At 39.7% G+C, this 21,995-nt stretch overlaps 1 protein-coding gene and 2 long non-coding RNA genes across 3 annotated transcripts; 1 reads left to right on the top strand and 2 right to left on the bottom strand.

Annotated features, from left to right (window-relative positions):
• Positions 1-2,482: 2,482 nt before the first annotated feature.
• On the bottom strand, positions 2,483-10,157 carry LOC113013645 (Fc receptor-like protein 5). The gene is made up of 7 exons (XM_080295475.1): positions 10,112-10,157; positions 6,618-6,836; positions 5,628-5,903; positions 5,227-5,505; positions 3,027-3,299; positions 2,619-2,828; positions 2,483-2,499 (listed from the first exon to the last, which is right to left on the bottom strand). Exons 1-7 carry the CDS (start codon positions 10,155-10,157, stop codon positions 2,483-2,485), a joined length of 1,320 nt encoding a protein of 439 aa, XP_080151601.1.
• Positions 10,158-10,706: 549 nt separating this feature from the next.
• Positions 10,707-13,763, top strand: LOC145425439 (uncharacterized). The gene is made up of 2 exons (XR_013906123.1): positions 10,707-10,840; positions 12,300-13,763. It is a non-coding gene; the product is annotated as an uncharacterized LOC145425439 (long non-coding RNA).
• Positions 13,764-15,838: 2,075 nt separating this feature from the next.
• On the bottom strand, positions 15,839-18,040 carry LOC113018963 (uncharacterized). The gene is made up of 2 exons (XR_003271887.2): positions 17,659-18,040; positions 15,839-16,361 (listed from the first exon to the last, which is right to left on the bottom strand). It is a non-coding gene; the product is annotated as an uncharacterized LOC113018963 (long non-coding RNA).
• Between the last annotated feature and the right edge of the window lie 3,955 nt (positions 18,041-21,995).

The raw sequence follows: 21,995 nt of genomic DNA, 5'->3' as shown, positions 1-21,995 counted from the left end.
CTGAACTCTACAGAGCTGTTTGTTAAACGAAGCATCAAAGCAAAAAAAAAGGGGAAAGATTTTTTTATAATCGTTTTATGAGAATTACTCGATGAACAGTTGCAGCCGTAGTGCTCGAGTACTTTGACATTTTGATAAGCTGTAGTTGACTGTGTGTGTGTTGGTTTCTCTGTGAGCTGATTGGAAATGTCAAAGCAAAATGACTTCTATAAAAACATGTCAACGTCAAAGCTTAAACTATATTACATTTTAAATCCTAAAGAAAGCAGATTTGGCAACCTGAAATGAATGTGCTGTTGTCACAGTCCTGGCTCTGGTGACCCACTGTTTGTGTTTTGGTTTAAGTTATATTCTTTGAATTATTGTTTTCTGGGGGTTTCTGTGTTGATATTTTCTGGTTTCCTGTTCTGTTCTGTGCCTTTCGCTGTGTTCTTGCTGTCATGTCTCTAGTGAAGGTTTTGTTCTGTATCCTTGTTTTCCTTTTTGTCTCCATGTGTCAAATGCTTGTCTTGTTTCTCTGTCTCTACGTCTTCCCTGTGTTTCATGTCTCAGTGTCTATTCTGCATCTTTATGAATGTCATGCTTCCTTTTTATTTATTTATTTTTTTATTTTTTTAAAAAAACATTTTTGATAGCCCATCCTGTGTGCAGTGTGTCTAGTTTTGCTTTCCTCTTGCTTCATCTCTAATTATACCCAGCTGTGCTTCCTTCCTGTTTCTCACTCCCTCATTACTGCCTGTGTATTTAAGATCAGTGTTGTCCTGTTTCTTGCTGGTTTGTGTGCCTGTTATCCCCCCTGTCCTTCTGCATTCCAGGCTCCATGTTCCATATCTCAGGTCTTTATGTGTCATGTACTGGGTTTGTCCCAGGTTTTTTGTTCCTTTGTATGATTTTTAGTTTTCCCAGTTTAGGTATTTCTTTTGTCCCTGCACTGCTTCTGTTTGTATCTCACGACTGTAAATACAGCTCTCTCCCAATAAGTCATTAGTCAGTGCCTGCTCTTCAGCCCTTTCTCTCACCTTCCACACCACTGCTGTTGCAGCCTTGAGAGTTATATAAAATTTCCTGTTCAGATCAATAACGTTAGACATCATTATCATCACTGATTACTCTGCAGGACACTTCATTTGTCATGGTTCGTTGTGTGGCAGGCAGGAGAAGGACCCAAGATGCAGACTCACAGACACGGGGATAAACTTAAAGATCACGGTTTTGATGCTGGCTTAAAGGTGAAACACAAAACAGTACTGAACTAAACTGGAAAAACTAAACATGAGATGTACCAGGAACCACGGGGAGAATAACACACAACATGAGGGAGAACGCGACGCCGAACAGAGGGAGACGCAGACAGAAATACACAGAGGGTTAACGAGGAAAGTGGGAACACACGGGGAACACAGCTGACACAGATAACCATAACGAGACAGGGCGGGGTGAACATAACACTGACGGGAGACGGGCAGAGTCAAACAGGAAGTACACAGAGGTTCAGACAGGAGGAGAGAGCACGGGGAGAACACAGACATAACAGGCTGGGGAAAACATGGAATAAAACACGAAAGGGGACAAGGGCTCATGAATACATAGAGGGGCACACAGGGGGTGAGATTCACAAAGGGAAAGCACACAGGGAACAACATAACAGGGCAACTCAGGAAACAGAACCTAAACAGGGAACTGAATACAAAAATACAAGAGAACTAAGAATACTGGGCCAACACGGCCCAGGACCATGAGATCATTTGTTTTCAGTAACAGGGATTTCTGAGTATTTTATTTTAAAAATAATTATTTTGCATTAAAAACCTGCGATGAGGATGAACTATCTCATAATGTGGTTTTTAAACTTTAGACTTCATTTTTTTTACTCTAAATGGGGTGCTTAAACTCACGAGTTTCTTTAACTGTGACGTCACTGCTGTCCTCTGTGTAGTAAACTGGATCTCCTCTCCCTCCTCTGCAGTGGTACAGACCTCCTTGTGAGACACTAATAACTCTGTTTGCTTCATTTCCTCTCATGAGCTGAGCTTTAGAAGAGACTGAATCACGTCTGAACCAGTCAAACTTCCAGCCAGCAGAGCCCTCCACAGAGCAGCTCAGTGTCACACTGCCCCCTGCTGGTATGACTGAACTTTGTGCTGTCAGTGTGGCTCTGGGTTTACTTGCTGTTGAAGAAACAAAACCATTAAAAAAAATTAAATCATCATAAAGAATACATTTCTTACAGCACTAATCACACTTTAAACATTCACAGAGTAATTTATCTACAAACACAAAAATTAATTAGTTTCCCTGCATGTGACACATTAGACTGTTTAACAAACTAAAGATTTCACTGATTTATCATCCTCTTATCAAACTGTCATCTCTGTACATTCCTCTTTACATTGCTGATATTTTAAGAGCCTCCATGGTGTCTCTCCTTTCTGTTTGCACAGTGAGAAAAACTGTTGTCCTGAGCTGCCTGCAGACAGCTGGATCATTGTTGGAGTTTTCCTGTTAAGACAGATGTAAACATGAAAACATGAAATGTCAGCATGAATCATGGTCCAACTCACATGAAACTGTCAGTCTGAAGGCATCACTCCATCCTGTTAAGAGATAGTCACTGCTACCCCGACATCTGTAGTCTCCACTGTGGGACACTGAAACTCTGCTGATCCTGTATTCACTGGATGTTGGAGGGCTGTTTGTGTTGGGTGCTGTCCATTCATATTTCCACACCTTTCCTTCACCTCCCTGAATCTCACATCTGACAGTGATTGTCTCACCAGTGAATATCTGAGACCAGCTGTGCTGCAGTTTCACTGTGATCCTGTTACGAACTGAGAAAAACAAAGACATCACTGTTTCCAGCAGCAGCTTATTATCATAATGATTCACAGCAGCCAGAACTATTCAACAAACAACTAAAAACAAATTACACTGAAAATAATCAACAGGGAACAAAATTTAAAAAAATATACTTACTTTAATATCATCATGAATTTGTGTTTTATCTCACAACAAAATTTCACCCTCACCTTGTTTCTGAATTGTAACTGCAGCACTGTCCTCTGTGTAGTAAACTGGATCTCCTCTCCCTCCTCTGCAGTGGTACAGACCTCCTTGTGAGACACTAATACCTCTGTTTGCTTCATTTCCTCTCATGAGCTGAGCTTTAGAAGAGACTGAATCACGTCTGAACCAGTCAAACTTCCAGCCAGCAGAGCCCTCCACAGAGCAGCTCAGTGTCACACTGCCCCCTGCTGGTATTATTGATCTTTGTGCTCTCAGTGTGGCTCTGGGTTTACTTGCTGTTGAAGTTACAGGAAAAAATTCATCAGATTGTCACTTGCTTCATGAAGAACTTTGTTATATAACAAATGAAGATTTTGTAGAAATAAAGAAAAATTCTATCAATATGCAATTTCCAATATTTTGAATTCAGTAAGTGCTAATTAGCTCACATATAATACATATAATGGGTTAAGAAGATGGATGGAGTTCAATAATAGATCTCAGGTTTCTCAGGTAGGTCGGTCCCTGATCTCAGTGTGATCATCACACTTGTTACAAACAGGCACCAACAGCACAAGAACAAAAAAGTGTCTGTAAAACAAATTTGATGAGAATCAACAACTGGCAGCAGCACACATGAGGACAGCACAGGTATCTCAGCTAACTGTTAGCCAGCTAGAGAGCCAGGAGCTAACGCTGGATGTATATAACATGATGAAAACTTTATCAGAGTGAATCAAGAATCAGGTGAGACTGTTTTTATGTTCTGCCACCAAACTGTACTCCTAAATGCAGAAACAGGTGAACTATTAACTGTTAGTTGATCTGAGACCAGCTGTAAAACCGGGACATCTGGGCTTCCACTGTTTACCGGAGTTTTTTTTTTTAGTTAAAGTGAGTAAAAAAAAAAATCAGACAACTACAGCTCATTCAGAACTCTGCTGCTCGAGTCCTCACTAAGACCAAAAAAGTGGACCACATCAGTCCAGCTCTGAGGTCTTTACACTGGCTGCCTGTCCGTCAGAGGATAGACTTTAAAGTTCTGATGCTGGTTTATAAAGCTCTGAATGGTTTAGGACCAAAATACATCAGTGACCTCCTGACCCAGTATGAACCATCCAGATCCCTCAGGTCATCTGGATCCGGTCTTTTATCAGTTCCCAGAGTCAGAACCAGACACGGAGAAGCTGCATTCAGCTTTTATGCTCCATATATCTGGAACAAACTCCCAGAAAGCCTCAGATCAGCTGAAACACTCAGTTTATTTAAATCCAGGTTGAAGACTCACCTGTTCTCAGCTGCATTTGAATAAAGCACCAAATCCACACTTTTATGCTTAAATTTCAAAACTAACATTTTAACTACTGATTTTATCTACTGTTCTGATTTGATCTGTTTTGAATTTATATACTGTTTTGTTTGTTTGTTTGTTTGTTAATTAGTTTGTTTGTTTGTTTGATTGTTTTAATCAATTTTAAATCATGCTTTTTATTTGTTTTTGTTTCTAATGTCTCTGTAAAGCACTTTGAATCACCTTGTTGTTGAATTGTGCTATACAAATAAACTTGCCTTGCCTTGCCTTGAAAAACAGCTGATTCACAGAAAGAAATTTAGTTTAAAGGAATGAAAATTACATACAAAGTCATAATACAATATAAGACCTTAAAATATCAGCTTTAAGTAAAATGTTCTAGCATTTCTGTTGTTTAGTTATTTGAAATAAAGCGGAATGAGTATGATTTGCTTTCATAAACTGAACTTGAGGCGAACAAGCAAATCAATGAATTTAATAGAAATAATATCAAAAACTTTAGATTGTAAAAACTTTTTTTCTTTTTTGTATTAAACCCAGTCATGTGTGTGTTTTAAATCAATTGTAACAAACAGCAGTATTTGATGAGATCATAAGCCAAAATGATTTTTATAAAAATTGTAGATTTGTTGTTGTTTCTTGAGGACGTTTGAAGAACACAATATTTTTATACTGTTTATTTCTGTCATTATTGTCCTCAGGTGATGGAGCAGCAGGTCAGCATTGGCGTCTCTATACCAGCTGAAAGTTCATGACACAAAGTGGTGACAAACTGTCTACAATGAGGCTACTATCAGCTGCAGCTCTTTGTCTGACTAACAATGTAACATGCTTTGTAGACCATTGAATTCATCCTGTTCTGACCAGTATGACATTTGTCAAATGGAGATCACACAACAAACATGACTTACTTGATGCTGACAATGTGAAGGCTTCACTCCACTCTGTTGAAGAATATGAGTCATCTCTGCGTCGACTCTTACACATGTAGTCTCCACTGCTGGACTCAGAAACTCTGAATGTCACATCATTATTGTGTGTCCACTGTGTGGGTGTCCTGGGTCCTCTCCATTCATACTCCCACTCAGTGGTTTCACCTCCTTCCTCCACCTCACATGTCAGAGTGATCGTCTCACCTCTGAATATCTGAGGCCAGTTGGGTTGTTGTTTTACAACAACTTTATTGGAAACTGTTTACACATATTAACAGTTGAGATACAAATAGAAACATGAAATCAACACAGAAAACTCAACATTGTATGTTTGATAATCATGAGTGAATGTATATTTCAAACTAAATTACTGAACTCACAGGTTTTCTCAATGTTGACATCATCACTTCTATCAGTGTAGTAAACTGGGTTTCCTCTTGTTCCTCTGCAGCTGTAGATTCCTCCTTCAGATACTCTGATATCTCTGTTTTGTTGATCTCTGATTTGAACTTCAGAGGTTGTTTGGGTTCGTCTGAACCACTCATATTTCCATCCATCAGAGCTCTGCACAGAGCAGGTCAGTGTCACACTGCCCCCTACTGGTATGATTGTAGTTCTTGCTGTGAGTGTGGCCCTGGGTTTAATTGGTTTATCTTCTATTATGACTGGAGCTATAAAAAAAATGGAAGGAAATGTACACCTGATCCATTATGAAGGTAAAATAAATAAAAACAAATCCTACATTTTAAAAGATTTTTTCATGTGATTTAAAGTCCCACAAAATAAAATCTACAAATTTCATCACTATAGTTTTTTCTTTTTTCTGCAGTTTAAGATGCTTCAAATTTTTTGCCATTTTTCTGTCTCAACATGGTGACAGAGCTGCAGTAATTCAGGTTGTAGATCTCTAAATAAACACAGTATACATGTTTGTCCAATCTCAGGCCTGAAGAAGTCACACTGAATATAAACTACTGCAGTTCACTCTTGAAGGAAACACAATGATGGGTTCAGAGGGATCTGCCTAGTTTCAGGTTTAGATAACAGAAACATCATCACCTTAGATTTTATGAAGCTTTTGATGTTTCTTCTTCTCCTTATTTAAAATTAATTTAATCCACAGTTATTCTTGTTATACATTAAAATACACAAATGCAGTAATAATAAATGACAGTCTGTGGGTATTGCTGTACTGTGTATACTGTGAGCAAAGTAACCAGTAAAATACAGTAGTTCTTCTTAAAGTTTCAAGTTTTAATGCACCAGAAAAAAATAGTTTCAATGACAACATTAATTAAATGTATTCAGAATTTTATAATTCAGATGATTTTCAACACAAATAATCATATTATTGGTCATTGAGGACTTACCTAATACAGTTATAGAGACAGTATTACTGATCTTTGTATAACGTGAGCTCTTCCTGCGACCAAAGCATTGATATTCACCACCCTGACTTGTAGAATTAATTTCTAATCTGTAGTCCATGTAGAAGTTGTAGGCAAGAAATTCTCGACCATCCTTGTTGATTTTGTATTTCCAGTCAGTGTCTTTTCCTTCATTCATGTCACATTTAAAGGTAACAAACTCTATAACAGTATGCTCATACACTGTTCATATATTGAATAATAAATAAATATAAAAAGGTAAGTGAACTGTAATTAAAAAATAGCCAAACACAACTGAAAGTTAGTGAAGTTACATATTAGAGAGCTTCTAATTTCAATTTTTACCATCAAAACATCAAATGAATATTTGATGAAAATAAAGAGGGTGCAGAAATCTGGAGTGTGTCAGATTCAAGGTCTGATTTTGTTTTCTGGGTTTTTTTTTTTTAGGTTGAATTTGTTGTTTGTTCATGTTTGTAGTGTTGTTTATAGAGATGGACCGATCCGATATTACATATCGGTATCGGTCCGATACTGACGTAAATTACTGGATCGGATATTGGAGAGAAATTAAAAATGCAATCCGATCCATTAAATATCAAAAAAGCACCTCACAAAACTTGCGACATGGCGTAACTCGGCTCATAACCGTAGCAGTCGGAGCAGTGTGCTCACATGATAGAGCGGCTGTGTGTATTTGTAGCCTCACTACCAAACCAGCATTTCATCTCCGAGGAAGTTATCCCAGAGAGAAGTAAAGCAAGTGTGGAAGTTCATCTCTGAATGTTTGTAAAGCATTCCCGCGTTAAGCTTAACAACCGATATATGGAGCGAGTGCCTCTTCTTGCTGCTACTTCAATCGTGAACCTGATTAATGATCAGCTGATCGGCTTTTCTGTCACGAGTCTGTCTCTCTTCTTTGTTTTTGGCCCACTTTGCACCAGAAAGAGAAAACCAGCGGCTAATCTTATCTTTTCTCTTTTACCACGTCTCTCTAATATTTTGCTCTTTACTATTTTCCTATTTTATTTTATTTTATTTTATTTTATTATATTTTATTATATTTTCATCTACTGTATCCTGACTGACACCCCCATCACATCTGTGGACTCATTCCGCTTCCTGGGTACCACCATCACCCAGGACCTGAAGTGGGAGCCCACCATCACCTCCGTCATCAAGAAAGCCCAGCAGAGGATGTACTTCCTGAGGCAGCTGAAGAAATTCAACCTGCCAACACGGACGATGATGCAGTTCTACACTGCAATCATCGAGTCCATCCTCACCTCCTCCATCACCGTGTGGTACGCTGGAGCCACTATCAGGGACAAACAGAGACTGCAGCATGTTGTGCGCTCTGCTGAGAAGGTGATTGGCTGCAGACTCCCATCTTTGCAGGACCTGTACACCTCCAGGACATTGCGGCGTGCAGCTCGGATCTCAGCTGACCCTTCTCACCCTGGACACAGTCTGTTTGACCTGCTACCCTCAGGCAGGAGGCTCCGGTCCATTCGCACCAGAACCTCTCGCCATAAGAACAGTTTCTTCCCCTCTGCTGTTGGACACATGAACAATAACCGTATGACTGTCCCCGCCACTAACACATGACCCTACGCTGTGTCACTGCATCATTCCATGTTTGGCACTGATCACCACCTGCACTCATGTATATATCTATCTACGTAGCACTCTTAATTCTTATTCTCATGTATATATCTCATGTATATCTCATGCACATATCTTTCTACGTAGCACTTTTAATTCTTATTCCTACTTTTATTTTTTCATGTCTATTTAAGTGCTATCTATGACACTATGTTTGCACTGAAGCACCGCAGCAATTTCCTAATGTTGTAAACCTGCTCAACATTTGGCAATAAACCCCTTTCCGATTCTGATTCTGATTCTAAACAACAGCAGCACGTTTAAGCTTGATAAGCTGTTGTTAGAATTTATTTAATATTACTTTGTACACCACACTGTAAAAAAATATTCCGTAAAAAAACGGAAAATGTCCTGGTAATTTTCTGCCAGTATATTTTCTGTTTTTTTACGGAAGTTTGACGGACTTTTCTGTAAATGATAAAATGGAAAATTCTGTAGATTTACAGTATACTCTCTATACTATTTAAGGACATTTCCTTCAGCTATAAAACGGAAAATTCTGTTTATTCACAGTATATTTTCTGTATCATTAACTGATATTTTCCATTAATAGAAAAATTGAAATTTCTGTTTATATTACTATTTCCAAGCACTTCTTTTCACTGTAACTCATTAAATATAGTTCTTTATATCCTTAAACGTACATTTCTATGCAATTACAACCTAGTACACCACGTGCTCAAAAATTCATAAATTAAAACTTAAATTAATTTGTGCTTTATACACAACAACATTGGTACAATTAATGTTAAATATTCTTTTATTCTCCTCAACTCTAAAACTATACTAAAATATAATGACAGCATCCATCTTGTCATAAAACTACTAAGCAGCTGATACATGAACAAAATAACTCACAAGCTTTCAAATTTGAGCATTTTTATTTCCTTGAAATCAGGTTGCCCTCATGTAAATGTGTTTATTTACATTCATTCAAGTGGCTACCAAGTGTTTTCTTCAAACAGGACACCTGACAAACAAAAAATGTCATATTTAACGATATGTTCACATTTAATAATATCCAGAGTAGCTTTTAGTTAGAATCACTGCCTTGTGGTAGTTTTGCCTCAGCCAAATGGTTAAGGTGTGGTTTACATCCATGTCTGTCCACTTATGATACAGTATACACATGTAGTCAGTTATAGCCAAACACCTTTGATTACTGAATCGCATTACAATTACATTCACTTCATTAATGAAGTGAATGTAATTCACATTTGTCTGAGATTAACTCTTTGGGCTCTTTACCTTACAATATAACATACTTGAGTCAAAATTTGTTGACTGTTTAAGTGGTACCACATGAATAAAACTGAACAGATCTAAAGAAGATGTTCCTGAACTTTGGGTTTATTCGAACAGGACAGGTGGATAACCACAGGACTTTTCCCCATATGATAACTACAACACAAAATAAATTAAGACAGATCCCAAACCTAAAGATAAAAGTGTATTTACTGGACTTGTTTTGTCAGTGAGGAGCAAAGTACAATTAGAAGTGCTTGTTCTGATGAAAAGTTAAACTGTAAACAGCAGCGTAGTGAATAAGGATCTGTGTCCACGAATCCTCAGCAGTGACAACACTTAAACATCATAGTTCAAAATCCTTAATGCACACCTTTCTCTCCACGGTGTTCAAGTGCTCTTAGCTGTTTAAGTAGAGGAAAAAGTCTGACATATTTCATGACCATTAAATGTTAGACAAGGCTCTGAAAACGAGGTTACACACAAAAACCTCTGCTTGTGCGCACAGACCCTAAATCACAACAAATAAGACAATAGTAAGACAAATTACTACAAAGTCTTGTTACCACTCTTCATATACCAGTGTGACAAAGTCCTGAATGCAGCCTGCATGTTAGTACATCAAGGTCCATCTGAGCTTTAAGTAAAATACACTCAGCTTTTCCTTGGATTTCCAGAGTTGCTCAGTTCATACAGGAACTGCAGCAGTCGGGGTTAACGTGTCGCTGTGTTGCTCCCAGTGTTGGGTAAGTTACTTTAAAATAGTAACTTAGTTACATTACTAGTTACTTCTCTCAAAAGTAACTCAGTTACTTCAAGTTACTCGTTACTTTCAAAGTAACTAGTTACTAGGGAAAGTAACTTTGGTTTTACTCAGAATTCTCTTGTTAATGTGTTTCTTCCATAACTTTGCCAGTCTTCTAGCTTGCTTACTTGCCACAAGTGCACTGTGCCACCTACCAATAGAAAGGATATGATAACTTGCATATTTCCACGAGAGAAATCCCACGCCTGGACCGTCATTGACTGCTGCCATGATTCTAGCCTACGTCACAGAGTCATGTGCGCCTTTTACATCCAACACAAAAACTGCAGTCGTGGTGCTTTCGATTGTACTCAGAACTCAGAAATTCTGCCTTCTGAATAGGAAGATGTAGGTAACACCCAAGGCTGGACTGGGACAAAAAATCGGCCCGGGCATTTTGACTAGAGACCGGCCCACCAGGATAAAGATTGAAAATGTGACGTCATTCAGGGATAAAACCGCAAAGGATTCTGGGAACTTGTGGCAAGAGGTACTAGCGCACGCAGGCTTTCAATTGAACTCAGTTACACAGCGATAAAAAGAAACCCAAAAAATGGCAAGAAGCTGTTGTATTATTAACTTCAATAGCCGGTCGCATGACAGCCACGGGAAGCCGATGGGTAAAGAGATCGTTTTTTTTTTTATCGGATTACATCGTTGAAGAGAAATTTTTTAAGCCATGTTTCCGAAGTAAGAGCCGACGGATGGTCTGGATATACCAAATATAACGTCTCAGAACACTCCAGCTCACATGTTAGTCTGCTCCAAGCATTCCCACAAAGGTCAGAGTTTTTTAGTAGTTAATACGTCATTTTTCTTAACATAATTGGTGATATAGGTTACAAGCAAGTCTGGCGCTGAACAGAAATTGTCGCGCTATGCTCCTTTATTTATTGTGCATAAATAGTAAATTGTCCTGACACAATATTGTGTTTCGCTTCTGTTATTACCATGGTACATTGACAAAAACATATACTTTTATTCACAGGATAAAACAGTTGTTTTGTATCACTTATTGTCCATTGCGATTACAACATACAATATTATTGTCACTGCTACATTTCTGTAATGCTACTGTAACCGGTTTCTGCTTCATCCCGCTGCAACAGTTCGGCCCAAACAGACTCCTCGACTCTGCGTTGTGTAGTGTTTTTAAAAAGACAAGGAGTCTCTGATCGATCGTTGCCACTTTATTTCCTGAATGGAAACAACGGTGTATTATCAGTGCACAAGCTCGCCATACACCACTCCGCACAGCACACTCTCGTATGGCTACGGCAGACTGGCAGCGATTACTGCAGCAATATTACAATTTCTAATATACAATAAAATAACAGCAACAACAAATTATGTACCTGAATGGAAACAATGGTGTATTATCAGTGCACAGGCTCGCCACACACCACTCCGCACAGCACACTACGGCAGAACATCTCATTAGCATTCCGCTTTAGCATACAGTTTCACACATTACAGTTTTTTACAGACGCTAGGACACATTTCTCAATACTTAGGTCACTTTTGCAAAACTCTTCACACAATTCTCCTAACTGACCCTCAGCTTGGCAAAGCAGTTCATTCCACATTCAAAATGCACTACAACTACCAAAACACTTCATTCAGGTCTCAAATAAAAACATTCCTCCAGAACACTAGCAAAGGTTGACAGCCGACAAACACACTTTGTCACCCACAACACAATGACCTAAAAAACACTAACAACATGTAGCATTACACAGTGTTTTCCTGTGTAAAACAAGGACACATCTCTGTTTATAATTTCAATATATGTTACTGGAATGAATCAGACATCATGTATTTATGTTTATGTATTTTTTTTTTTTTTTGCACTAAGTAATCCCAAAATACAAGAATTCGTATACACACCATCCACTGATACACATACAATAGTAATGCTAATCTACTCGGTCTTCTCCATTTGGCCACAGGTTCTCATCCACATCACATCTTATGTCATCTTGGGCAACACACCTAGGAAAGAATCTTCTGGCATGCCAGAATTGAAGGAGTTGAAAAATTGAAGGAGTAACAACTGTGTAGATGTTCATCCACAATGAGAATCAGCTGTGGCTGGTTAAACTGCATTGTTAGATTTAAAATATGTTTCAATAAAATATTGCCGTTGGATTTTGCTGTCTTTTCAAGTTTTGCATTGTGTTATTGTTTTGACCATGAGTTTAACAGTTTTGAAAACAGTATGTAAGCACATGCAAAATGTCCTGTCCGTACAAAGGTTTTTGGCAGTTGTTGTGTCTGAGTGAGAAGATGATTCATGTAATTTGAGAGATGTAGTCATTGAATGCATTTTGTGCCAAAACAATGATAACTGGTCCTCAGTTTAGCCCACATAGACTTCTGTTGTGCTCACTGTGTGAGGAGTTTTGCAAACGTGACCTAAGTATTGAGAAATGTGTCCTAGCGTCTGTAAAAAACTGTAATAAACAAATGAAAAGTACATAAAACTGGTGTTGGACATGTGTCCACTAAGCACTTATTACACTCGGTGCTCGTCAGCTAATCAAACATGTTTTATGTGTCTGTACTACTTAGCTATATTGTGTGCGGAACAATACAACTCACCTCTCGTATGGCTACGGCAGACTGGCAGCGATTACTGCAGCCAGCCTCACCTAACCAGCCACACTGAGAGCGGGGGGGCGCTGTTTCCCCATTACACTGATATTTGTGGCAAGTGGAATAATACCACAAACACTGTTACACTACCAGAAATTATTTCCACTACTAATTAATTACCGTTGAGCTCAAAGGTCCTATTAATAAACTGTTAATGAATGTGTATTTATGATGACGATTTGTGAGACTGGTAAACTTATGATACGTACAATAGTCTTTCGTCCTACACGGTGCATTTCAAGGTCCTGCACCCATCCGTCGGTAAACTGTACCTGGGCTTGTTGCAGTGACCTGAAGTTACTAAACTTCATGAGTGTGTGCACTCACTCCAAGAACCGTGTAATTATAAATCTGAGCGTGGTGAAAGTGGGCAGCACACTGACGTCTTTTGTCCACTCTGTGTGCTCGTAAGGGTCTGACCCTTTCACTCCTTTGATTTTTTCCTCGTATCTTTTCTTTGTCTTTTCGTCGAGTCTGTCTTTGTACGGACCGGCATTGTTCTCCTTTTGTTTTGTACATTTCTTTTTTGTGCGGCAAAGAAAAAAAAAGAAGGTATTGGAACCGGAGAATGAACGTCTTGCGGTGCTGCAAATGCTTGCATTTGATGCGGTACTTGGATTGTTTTGCCACGAGTTCCCGGCATGCAATAGGCGAAAATCACGTGATTGCTAAACAAGGGGGAGGGTGCATCCAGCCTCCTCGGCTGTAATTGGTCCAGCCCAGAGTCGATCATGACCAATTGGCCAATCCAACACCTTTCATTATATATACCCTTCCTAAAAAAAAAAAAATAAAAAAAAATATCCATCGGCCCATAAAAACAAAAAATCGCCAGCGGCCCACCGGGCAAATGCCCGGTATGCCCGATGGCCAGTCCAGCTATGGTAACACCAGACTGCAGATGAGCTGCATACAGGGCTGGACTGGGACAGAAAATTGGCCCGGGCATTTTGACTAGAAACTGGCCCACCATTATAGGAAAAATCATAAAGCCTTTGAATGAAAACAAACACTGTTGTGACAGTGATGTTCACTGTTTTGATGGTATATATGCATCAATCTATCAATCGTTTGTTGTAAGATTCAGATAATTATTTTTTAAAAGCTAGACATTTTAAATGAGAATAAGAAAGAAAAGTATTTCTTTGTGCCCCCCATTCCCTGTTAATGCCCTACATGCCCCCTTGGCCACACTTTGCTAGATCCGCACCTGCACAGTTACCAGCTGTCAGCTACCTAAAAAAGGATCCTGGGGTTATTTGTCTCTCAGAAACAGTTCATAACTTCCCTTCAACTCATTCATGTCACCTAAAAGGTAAACCTGTTTCTCCATCACCTGCTCAGCTCTGATGATCCAGTAAGGACATCTCCTGGTTTCATCTTCATGTTTCCCTCTCACCAGATAACCAAACCATATCATGACCAGCAGCTTTTTTTTACAGCTGTGGCTCCAGCAAACATCAGCTGATACTTAAAATTAATATTAAATAAATTCTAACAACAGCTGATCAAGCTTAAATGTGCTGCTGTTGTTTAGCGCGACATCCGCTGGTTTCCTCTTTCGGCGCAAAGTGGGCGATAAACAAACAAGAGAGCCGATCAGCTGATCATTGATCAGTTTCATGATTGAAGTAGAAACGGGAGAGGGAGGGGGGAGAATGAGAGAAGAAGAGGCAGCTGTGCAGCGTAAACACAGAATAACTCCAGCTTTGTGCCTTTTTCATTGTAGCTGAATTACGGGACAAACTGTTCCTTTTCACCTCAATAAGAAATAAGTAATATTTTCTCTGAATACCAGACGGGACGGCTGGCAACTCTAATAACTTATGAACAAAATAAGGTTCAACATCATTAACTTCATAGCACCACCCAGCTGTGTAGAAACTCCGTCATGCTAGCTAGCACGCAGTACGGAAAAAGTCAGAATAACGAAAATAAACTCCACCTAAACTTGGTTCATATCTGACCCAGAGAGACTGCAGGTCATAACTTCTTACCTGAAGTTCAGTTCACACGGCCGCCTCGGGTCTCTTTTCCTTCTGCGTCCCTTTTCCTTCATCCACCTGCTGCCTCCACCACTTGCTAATGTTACTGAATCTGTGGAAACTCCGCGATGCCACCACACGAAGTAACGAGTAACGACCCTATCTAAATCCCAGTAACGAGTAACGCGTTCCTGATTTTGGCATAATAACTAGTTACCGTGCTCGTTACCACAATAATAACGTAGTTACTGTAACGCGTTACTTAATAACGCGTTAGTCCCAACACTGGTTGCTCCTCCATCTCAGCCATTGAGACTAGTCGCAATTTATTCTAAGGAAAAAAAAGAGAAACAACAAGACATTTTTAAAAAGTTTGTATTTTTATAATTTTTTTTACCTAGAACATAAACAACATAAGCAAAAAAAAGGATTAGGGCTGTGCGATATGACGATATATATCAGATGACGATATAAAAATGTCTATTGTTTCATATTATACACTATTGTTTGTTTTGTGGTGTTGCAAAATAAACTGTTTACGGCAATATTTTTTTCATGATTTTGATGGTCACTGTAGTGGCTATATTATTTCTTAAAGTTCTCTCTTTTTTTTTTTTTTTTTTTTTTTTTTTTAAATGACATCAGAAACAGCAGTATGCGACATTACGTGATGGCAGAGCTTCAGTTCATCCTTTGTCATTTTTATTTTATTTTATTTTATTTTATTTATTTATTTATTTTTTTTTAATAAATAGGACAGGGGGAATGAATGAGAGAGAGAGGGGGAGAGAAAGAAAGAAAACCCAAGGGGAGAAGAGACGGTGAGAAGGGGGGGGGAAGAGAGACAAAAAGAAAAAAAAAAAAAAAAAAAAAAAAAAAAAAACTCCTGGGTCACCTGTATGGAGAAAAAAACAAACAAACAAACAAACAAACAAACAGAGGAGACAGCAAACAACAAAGAGCAACATAATAATAGAGAAAACAAAGCACCATCACAATAAACTAGCTAGTCATAGATATCAGTATTTACTAAGTAATAAACGATATTGTGCAGCACGCAAGATAGACAGCGCACAGTGTGCTTTGAGGCAGCAGCCAAGAAAGCTTTAGTCCGCGTCTGTGAATACCCATGTGTGCATACCTGTGTGGATCAGCATGCTTGCATTCCAAAGGTTTCTCCATGTAATGATCTGCTAGGGAGTGTGGGGGGGCCACAGCCCCGTCCTCCAGGGTGTGAAGCGGGTATGGAGGAGATCAAAACTCCAGACATCCAGAGGCCCCCAGAACACAAGAGACCATGGAAGACCAACGCGTTAGTCCCAACACTGGTTGCTCCTCCATCTCAGCCATTGAGACTAGTCGCAATTTATTCTAAGGAAAAAAAGAGAAACAACAAGACATTTTTAAAAAGTTTGTATTTTTATAATTTTTTTTACCTAGAACATAAACAACATAAGCAAAAAAAAGGATTAGGGCTGTGCGATATGACGATATATATCAGATGACGATATAAAAATGTCTATTGTTTCATATTATACACTATTGTTTGTTTTGTGGTGTTGCAAAATAAACTGTTTACGGCAATATTTTTTTCATGATTTTGATGGTCACTGTAGTGGCTATATTATTTCTTAAAGTTCTCTCTTTCTCTTATACTTACAATAACCACACTATGGACGGACAAGTGACTGTTTTTACGCGTACTTTCGTTACCAACAATGACGGTAAAACCAGTGCGTGGCTCTGCTGTCCGCTTGTTTATTTTCCACATAAACCTTTCACAATAAAGCTCAAGTGTCTGTTGAGACTTTTCAAAATAAACTGAAATGATATACATTATTCTCAAACATAAAATTTCAGAATATGCATCAAACAAATTACCTCAAATAAAAACATCAAGTAACTATAAATGGCACTTACAGTCACCACGCAGATGAAGGCACAGAGAATACCAGCATGGCCAGCAAGGATGAGGCAGAACCAGCTAGCTCCAAACAGAAGGACCAGTCAAAAGAAATCGAGGACCTTATTGTTAAACGAGGGGCTACCTCTGTAGCATGGACATGGTTTGGTTATGAAAAATCTGACACGCCCCAGAAAACTGTACTATGCAAATTATGCCACAAATTGGTCCCCACCACCACTCAAACACGACAAACCTCTTTAACCACCTACACAAGAATCACATGAAAGAGTATGGAGAGAGTTTACGAATGAAAAGCAAAAAAGAGCTGTCAGGTGCTCAAAATAATCCGTAGACTCAAACGTTAGAAAAGGGTTTTCCTCGCAGCACGCCATGTAATAAATACTCAGAAAGAAAATGGCGGCCGTTTAAACTCATGTCTAAAAATGTATAGTTTCACGCATCGGTCAAAACACTCGACTCCAAGTACACAACGCCCAACTGAAAACATTTCACATAAGTTGAGTTGCCCGAGAATCACAGAATTAACAGAAAATGCACTATTTTGTGATATATATCGTTATCAGGAGAGATATGTCTTACATTGGGATGTGAGATTTTGGTCATATCACACAGCCCTACAAAGGATTATAATTCACGTAGAGTTGCATACACATAACACCATTCTGTTGCAACAAAAGCAGTTTATAATTAAAGTAACATACATACCTTGAAAAACTAAATCAACCACAACATTAAACTCACCTTGTTTCTGTAGAGAAGGTGATCAGGGTTTTTCTTCATTTCCTGAGACCAGCTGCTCTGGATCATCACCAGCTTGTATCTTCATCTTTTTTTTCCACTCGGGGAAGTCTGTCCTTTTCTTGGCCATTGCTCTGCACTGGAAAACCAAAGTGTGTGATCAAAGGTGAAATAAGGGATATTTTTCCATTGCAGGACTTGCAGAGTGCTTCAAGTAGTGATAGCTGTTGATCCATTTCTCAAATAATCTGTAAGGATCTGGATTTTTAAGAAAGATACAAATATCTCTGCTTATATTTGGCTAAAAGCTTGATATAGATAAGGCATATAAAGCCCCTGCACACCAGAACTGCGCTTACATTATAGTTCAATCAAGAAATAGTTATTATTGATTTATTATTGATTTTTTTTAGTAATCATTATTAGTATTTAATCACATTAGCACAGTGGGGTGACAAAAATATTCCACATACTAGAAATGCTGCTCAGCATTTCATAAAATACATTTTCAATAAATGTTGGAGTAACAACACAGTTACAGGGAAAATGTGTGTCTGTAAATATTAACTAAACATTTCTATGTGCTACAAAATAGACATAATTGTAAATGTGCTGAGGTGAAACTATACTTTCCATAATATTACCACTGCAGTCTGTTAACCACCGAAATAATCTATGCTGGTCAGCTAGCTAAAAGTATTTACTTTAGCAGCCCAAATCAGAGGCTAACATTAGCATTTGCTAGCGACAGCCAGGAAGGTCTGAGGCTTAAACTAGGGTTAGTGTAACTTTTCCTGAAACCCTTTTAAGTGTACAGTAGAGCCAACTGTAAAACACAGGTATTGATACAGTACTTATTAGAGTCCTAGAATAATTTCTAGAACCATGAAGTTCTCACTTTTCCCAGTTATCCACATCGCTGACTTTTGCTAATTAGCTAGTTAGCAGTCACAGCTGTGTAATATCCAGAGAGACACAGAGAGCTAACTATAATATTTAGGAAAACTGGTTCAGCCACTGAAGGGCAAAACTGGTGGTATCACAGTAAAAGTTATTTTAACATTAACTAAAATAAAGCTTAAGTCATGTTAAACCTAAATAACAATTATTTTAAAAAATGAGTCAGCAAAATATTCCTGACTTGTCTGGAGACAGCCGAAACCAGTTAACAAATACATTAACAATTCTTTCTAAATAAAAATGCGGAGTCTTTTGAAAAACATTATTCTAATAAAAGGAAACATGAGTTTTAATACTTACCACAGAAATTTGAAGGCAGTTTCTCCAACTTCAGAGTCCAAAATCCAGATGAAGCCTGAAAGAAGCCTAATGGTTGCTCTTGCGCTTACTTTTCCCTCCTTTTCAGGTTTTTTTCCCACAATGCATTGCAGTAGTTGAGAAATACAGAAAAATACTTGTAAACTAATACGGGAAATTCCTTCACGTTTATACAGTAGATTGTACTGTATTTTTACAGAATTTTTTTACAGTGCAGGATCCTTTTCTAAGTAGCTGGTGGCTGGTAACTGTGCAGGGGCGGATCTAGCAAAGTTTAGCCAGGGGGGCCGATAGGGCATTAACAGGGAAAAGGGGGACAAAGACATACTTTTCTTTCTTATTCTCATTTAAAATGTCTAGATTTTAATAAATAATTATCTGAATCTTACACCCAAAGTTTTAATCTGATGTAAAATATATAGAAGTCCATTACTGTATATAGTAACTATTAAGTCTAATATACCCTAGTTAGCTATACTACTTTTTCCTTTGGGAAGATACCATCTGTGCAGTCTGCAATTCTGTTGAAGAAAGATGTTGAATCTATTTAATTATTCTTGAAAAATAATTTATTTCTGTGCATTTTTTTTCCACACTGCATCAAATTAAAGTTGATTACGTCGATTTAGCACCATGAGGTGGAGGGTGGGTGGTTCCCTATTTTTTTATTTTTTTTTTGCTGGGAGTTTGCAACCCTATTAGTTAGGTTGCTTAATATTTCTGCTAAGTACTCTTTAAAATACCAGAATAGGGAGGTTTGAGTAGGTTTAAGTTTATTAGATTGATCAGTTTTGCTGAACTATGAATTATTTTGGGTGCAGTGTATTTTTTACATACAGGGATAACAGAATAGCTTTAGTGTTGTTGTTTATTTAAACTTGAGTATGAGCTTATACAAAATGCAGCAATATATTAAAAAACAGTTTTATTGATTAAAAAACACACTATATCGGATTCATATCGGTATCGGCAGATATCCAAATTTATGATATCGTATCGGACATAAAAAAGTGGTATCGTGCCATCTCTAGTTGTTTATTGAGCTTCATTTATTTTTGAGCATTTATGGAGCTTTAGTTCTTCTTGTAATTTAGTCTTAGAGTTTAATTTGTTTCCTCGGTGTTTTCCTGTCTCATCCTCCTGTGTCAGTTCCCCTGTGTTAACTGTTACCCTGTTTCTTGTGTCTTATGTTGAGTTTTACTTCCCTCTCAGTGTGTTTGTTTGTGTGTGTGTGTGTGTGTGTGTGTGTGTGTGTGTGTGTGTGTGTGTGTGTGTGTGTGTGTGTGTGTTGTTCACTTCAAGTTTCACTTTTTCTTATTCAGTCTGTCTCAAAGTGCATTTAGGTCCTCATCTATCATCACATGACAGGATGAAGAAGTTTGATGTTTCTGCACAGTTCAGATCAATAATTTTATTCAGCTCTGTGGGGCCAGGCGGCGCTGCTGCACTGGGCCCCGGTCCGGATGGGCCTGGGCCCCGTTTCCCTGGCGGGTCGCGGAGTACGGGGGTGCCTACTGGGGTCAGCGGGGGAGCTGGCCCCAGGGAGGGGTCACTTGCCCCTCCCTTCCTTCCCTCCCCATCTCCAGCTGCCTCCCTCTTCCCGCTCCACCACAACCACCCACACATGCAGGGCCTTGGAGTAGGGGTGTGTCACCAGGGTGCAGAGGAGGCTACCCCCCCCCCCCCCCTGTCCCCTTCTGGCTGCCCCTGCCTCAATTTTATCCCACAACTTAGACATTCACATTACTCACACTCTCATTACACATACATATAGGATCTTGGGGGTGGGCACGCTACACGGAATCCAAATTACCATCAGGGTGTACACCTCACCCCTGGCGTTGTTGCCCACCTCTCAATTTTAAATACACGTAGACATTGAGGGCTAGCAGGAGGGGCTATGTGCTTACCTGCTGCTCTCTGGCAGGTAGCTCCATGACCTGCTGGGTTTTAAATGCACCTTAGAACACACATGCATCAACACTACAATGAGCGGGTGGAGGGAGGTTTGGAGTCTTCTCTCACCCCCGTTCTCTGCGGCCTGCTGGAGTGGGGGGCTAGGAGGAGGAGTTGGACGTCCGACTGGGGTCTGGAATGCGGGCCCTCCCTGCTGCTGCGGAGTCGGGGCGGTCTGCTTCTCCCCACTGCAGGGAAAAGGGTAACACCACCTGGGTCTGGGTGCAGTTCCCCCCTCCAGGGACAAGGGTACCTAGACCCGGTTCTTAGAGTACGCTTGGGGAGTGTGATTGTGTGAACAGCGTCTCTTTATGTCTGTCTCCACGTTGGTTGAGTGTGGAGTAAGTGCATATGAGAGCATGAGGGTGGTAATGGATGTTTGTATCTGTGTGTGCCTGTATTTCTGTGTCTATATGTCAGGTTGGGTGTCAGACGCCACTTCTCTGGGGACATCTTAGGCCCTCCAAGGTTTGGAGGCCTATCTCCCCCTACCACCACTTCCCCTGCCGGTGGCGGACTCCCTCAGGTGTCGGTGCATTGGTGGTTCTTTGTGTCCGGGGATGGGCGTCCAGGTACACACCGGCTCACTCCTTGGCGGCCGCTTATCAGGGCCTGGAGCCTGGGGCTCGCTCGGGCCACTTCGGAGGTGGGGTGCCCCCGGCCTCTCGGCCTGGGGCTCGGTCACTCAGGCATGGCTGGCTGCCGGCGGAGCTCACGGGCGCGTCACTGCAACTCCCCCTGGCTTCTGCTCCGCGGCTGCTGAGTGACCCCTCATCTGGGACTCTCCTCAGCTCTTTCTGGGACAGTGGCGCGGCTGCCCCTCTGTTGGTCTTCCTTGGTCTCTTGTGTTCTGGGGGCCTCTGGATGTCTGGAGTTTTGATCTCCTCCATACCTCCAAACAAGTATACTTCACAAGTATGTATCCACCTGCCACTCCGATGTTTTTGTCAGAGAAATTAAATCTATTTTTGTTTCACATTTTATGCTGACTGATAGGTTCTCCTCTAACACTGCTGCCCTGACTTGTGGTGTCCCACAGGGCTCAGTTTTAGGTCCATTACTATTTTCTTTTTATATGCTTCCTTCCTTCCTTCCTTTAGCTAGTA

Source organism: Astatotilapia calliptera, chromosome 3 (assembly GCF_964374335.1).
Source record: "Astatotilapia calliptera chromosome 3, fAstCal68.1, whole genome shotgun sequence".
NCBI classification, from domain to species: Eukaryota; Metazoa; Chordata; class Actinopteri; order Cichliformes; family Cichlidae; genus Astatotilapia; species Astatotilapia calliptera.
Note: the sequence above shows the minus strand (reverse complement) of the source record. Positions and strands in the feature narration are given on the sequence as shown.

Excerpts from the sequence above, each read along its gene's own strand:
- LOC113013645 (XM_080295475.1), bottom strand. The coding sequence starts at position 10,157 with ATGCAGGCTGCATTCAGGACTTTGTCACACTGGTATATGAAGAGTG. Across the intron at positions 5,506-5,627 it reads TGTCAACATTGAGAAAACCT|TTTCCAATAAAGTTGTTGTA; the intron begins GTGAGTTCAGTA and ends ATGTGTAAACAG. Across the intron at positions 3,300-5,226 it reads CTTCACATTGTCAGCATCAA|CAAGTAAACCCAGAGCCACA; the intron begins GTAAGTCATGTT and ends TAACTTCAACAG.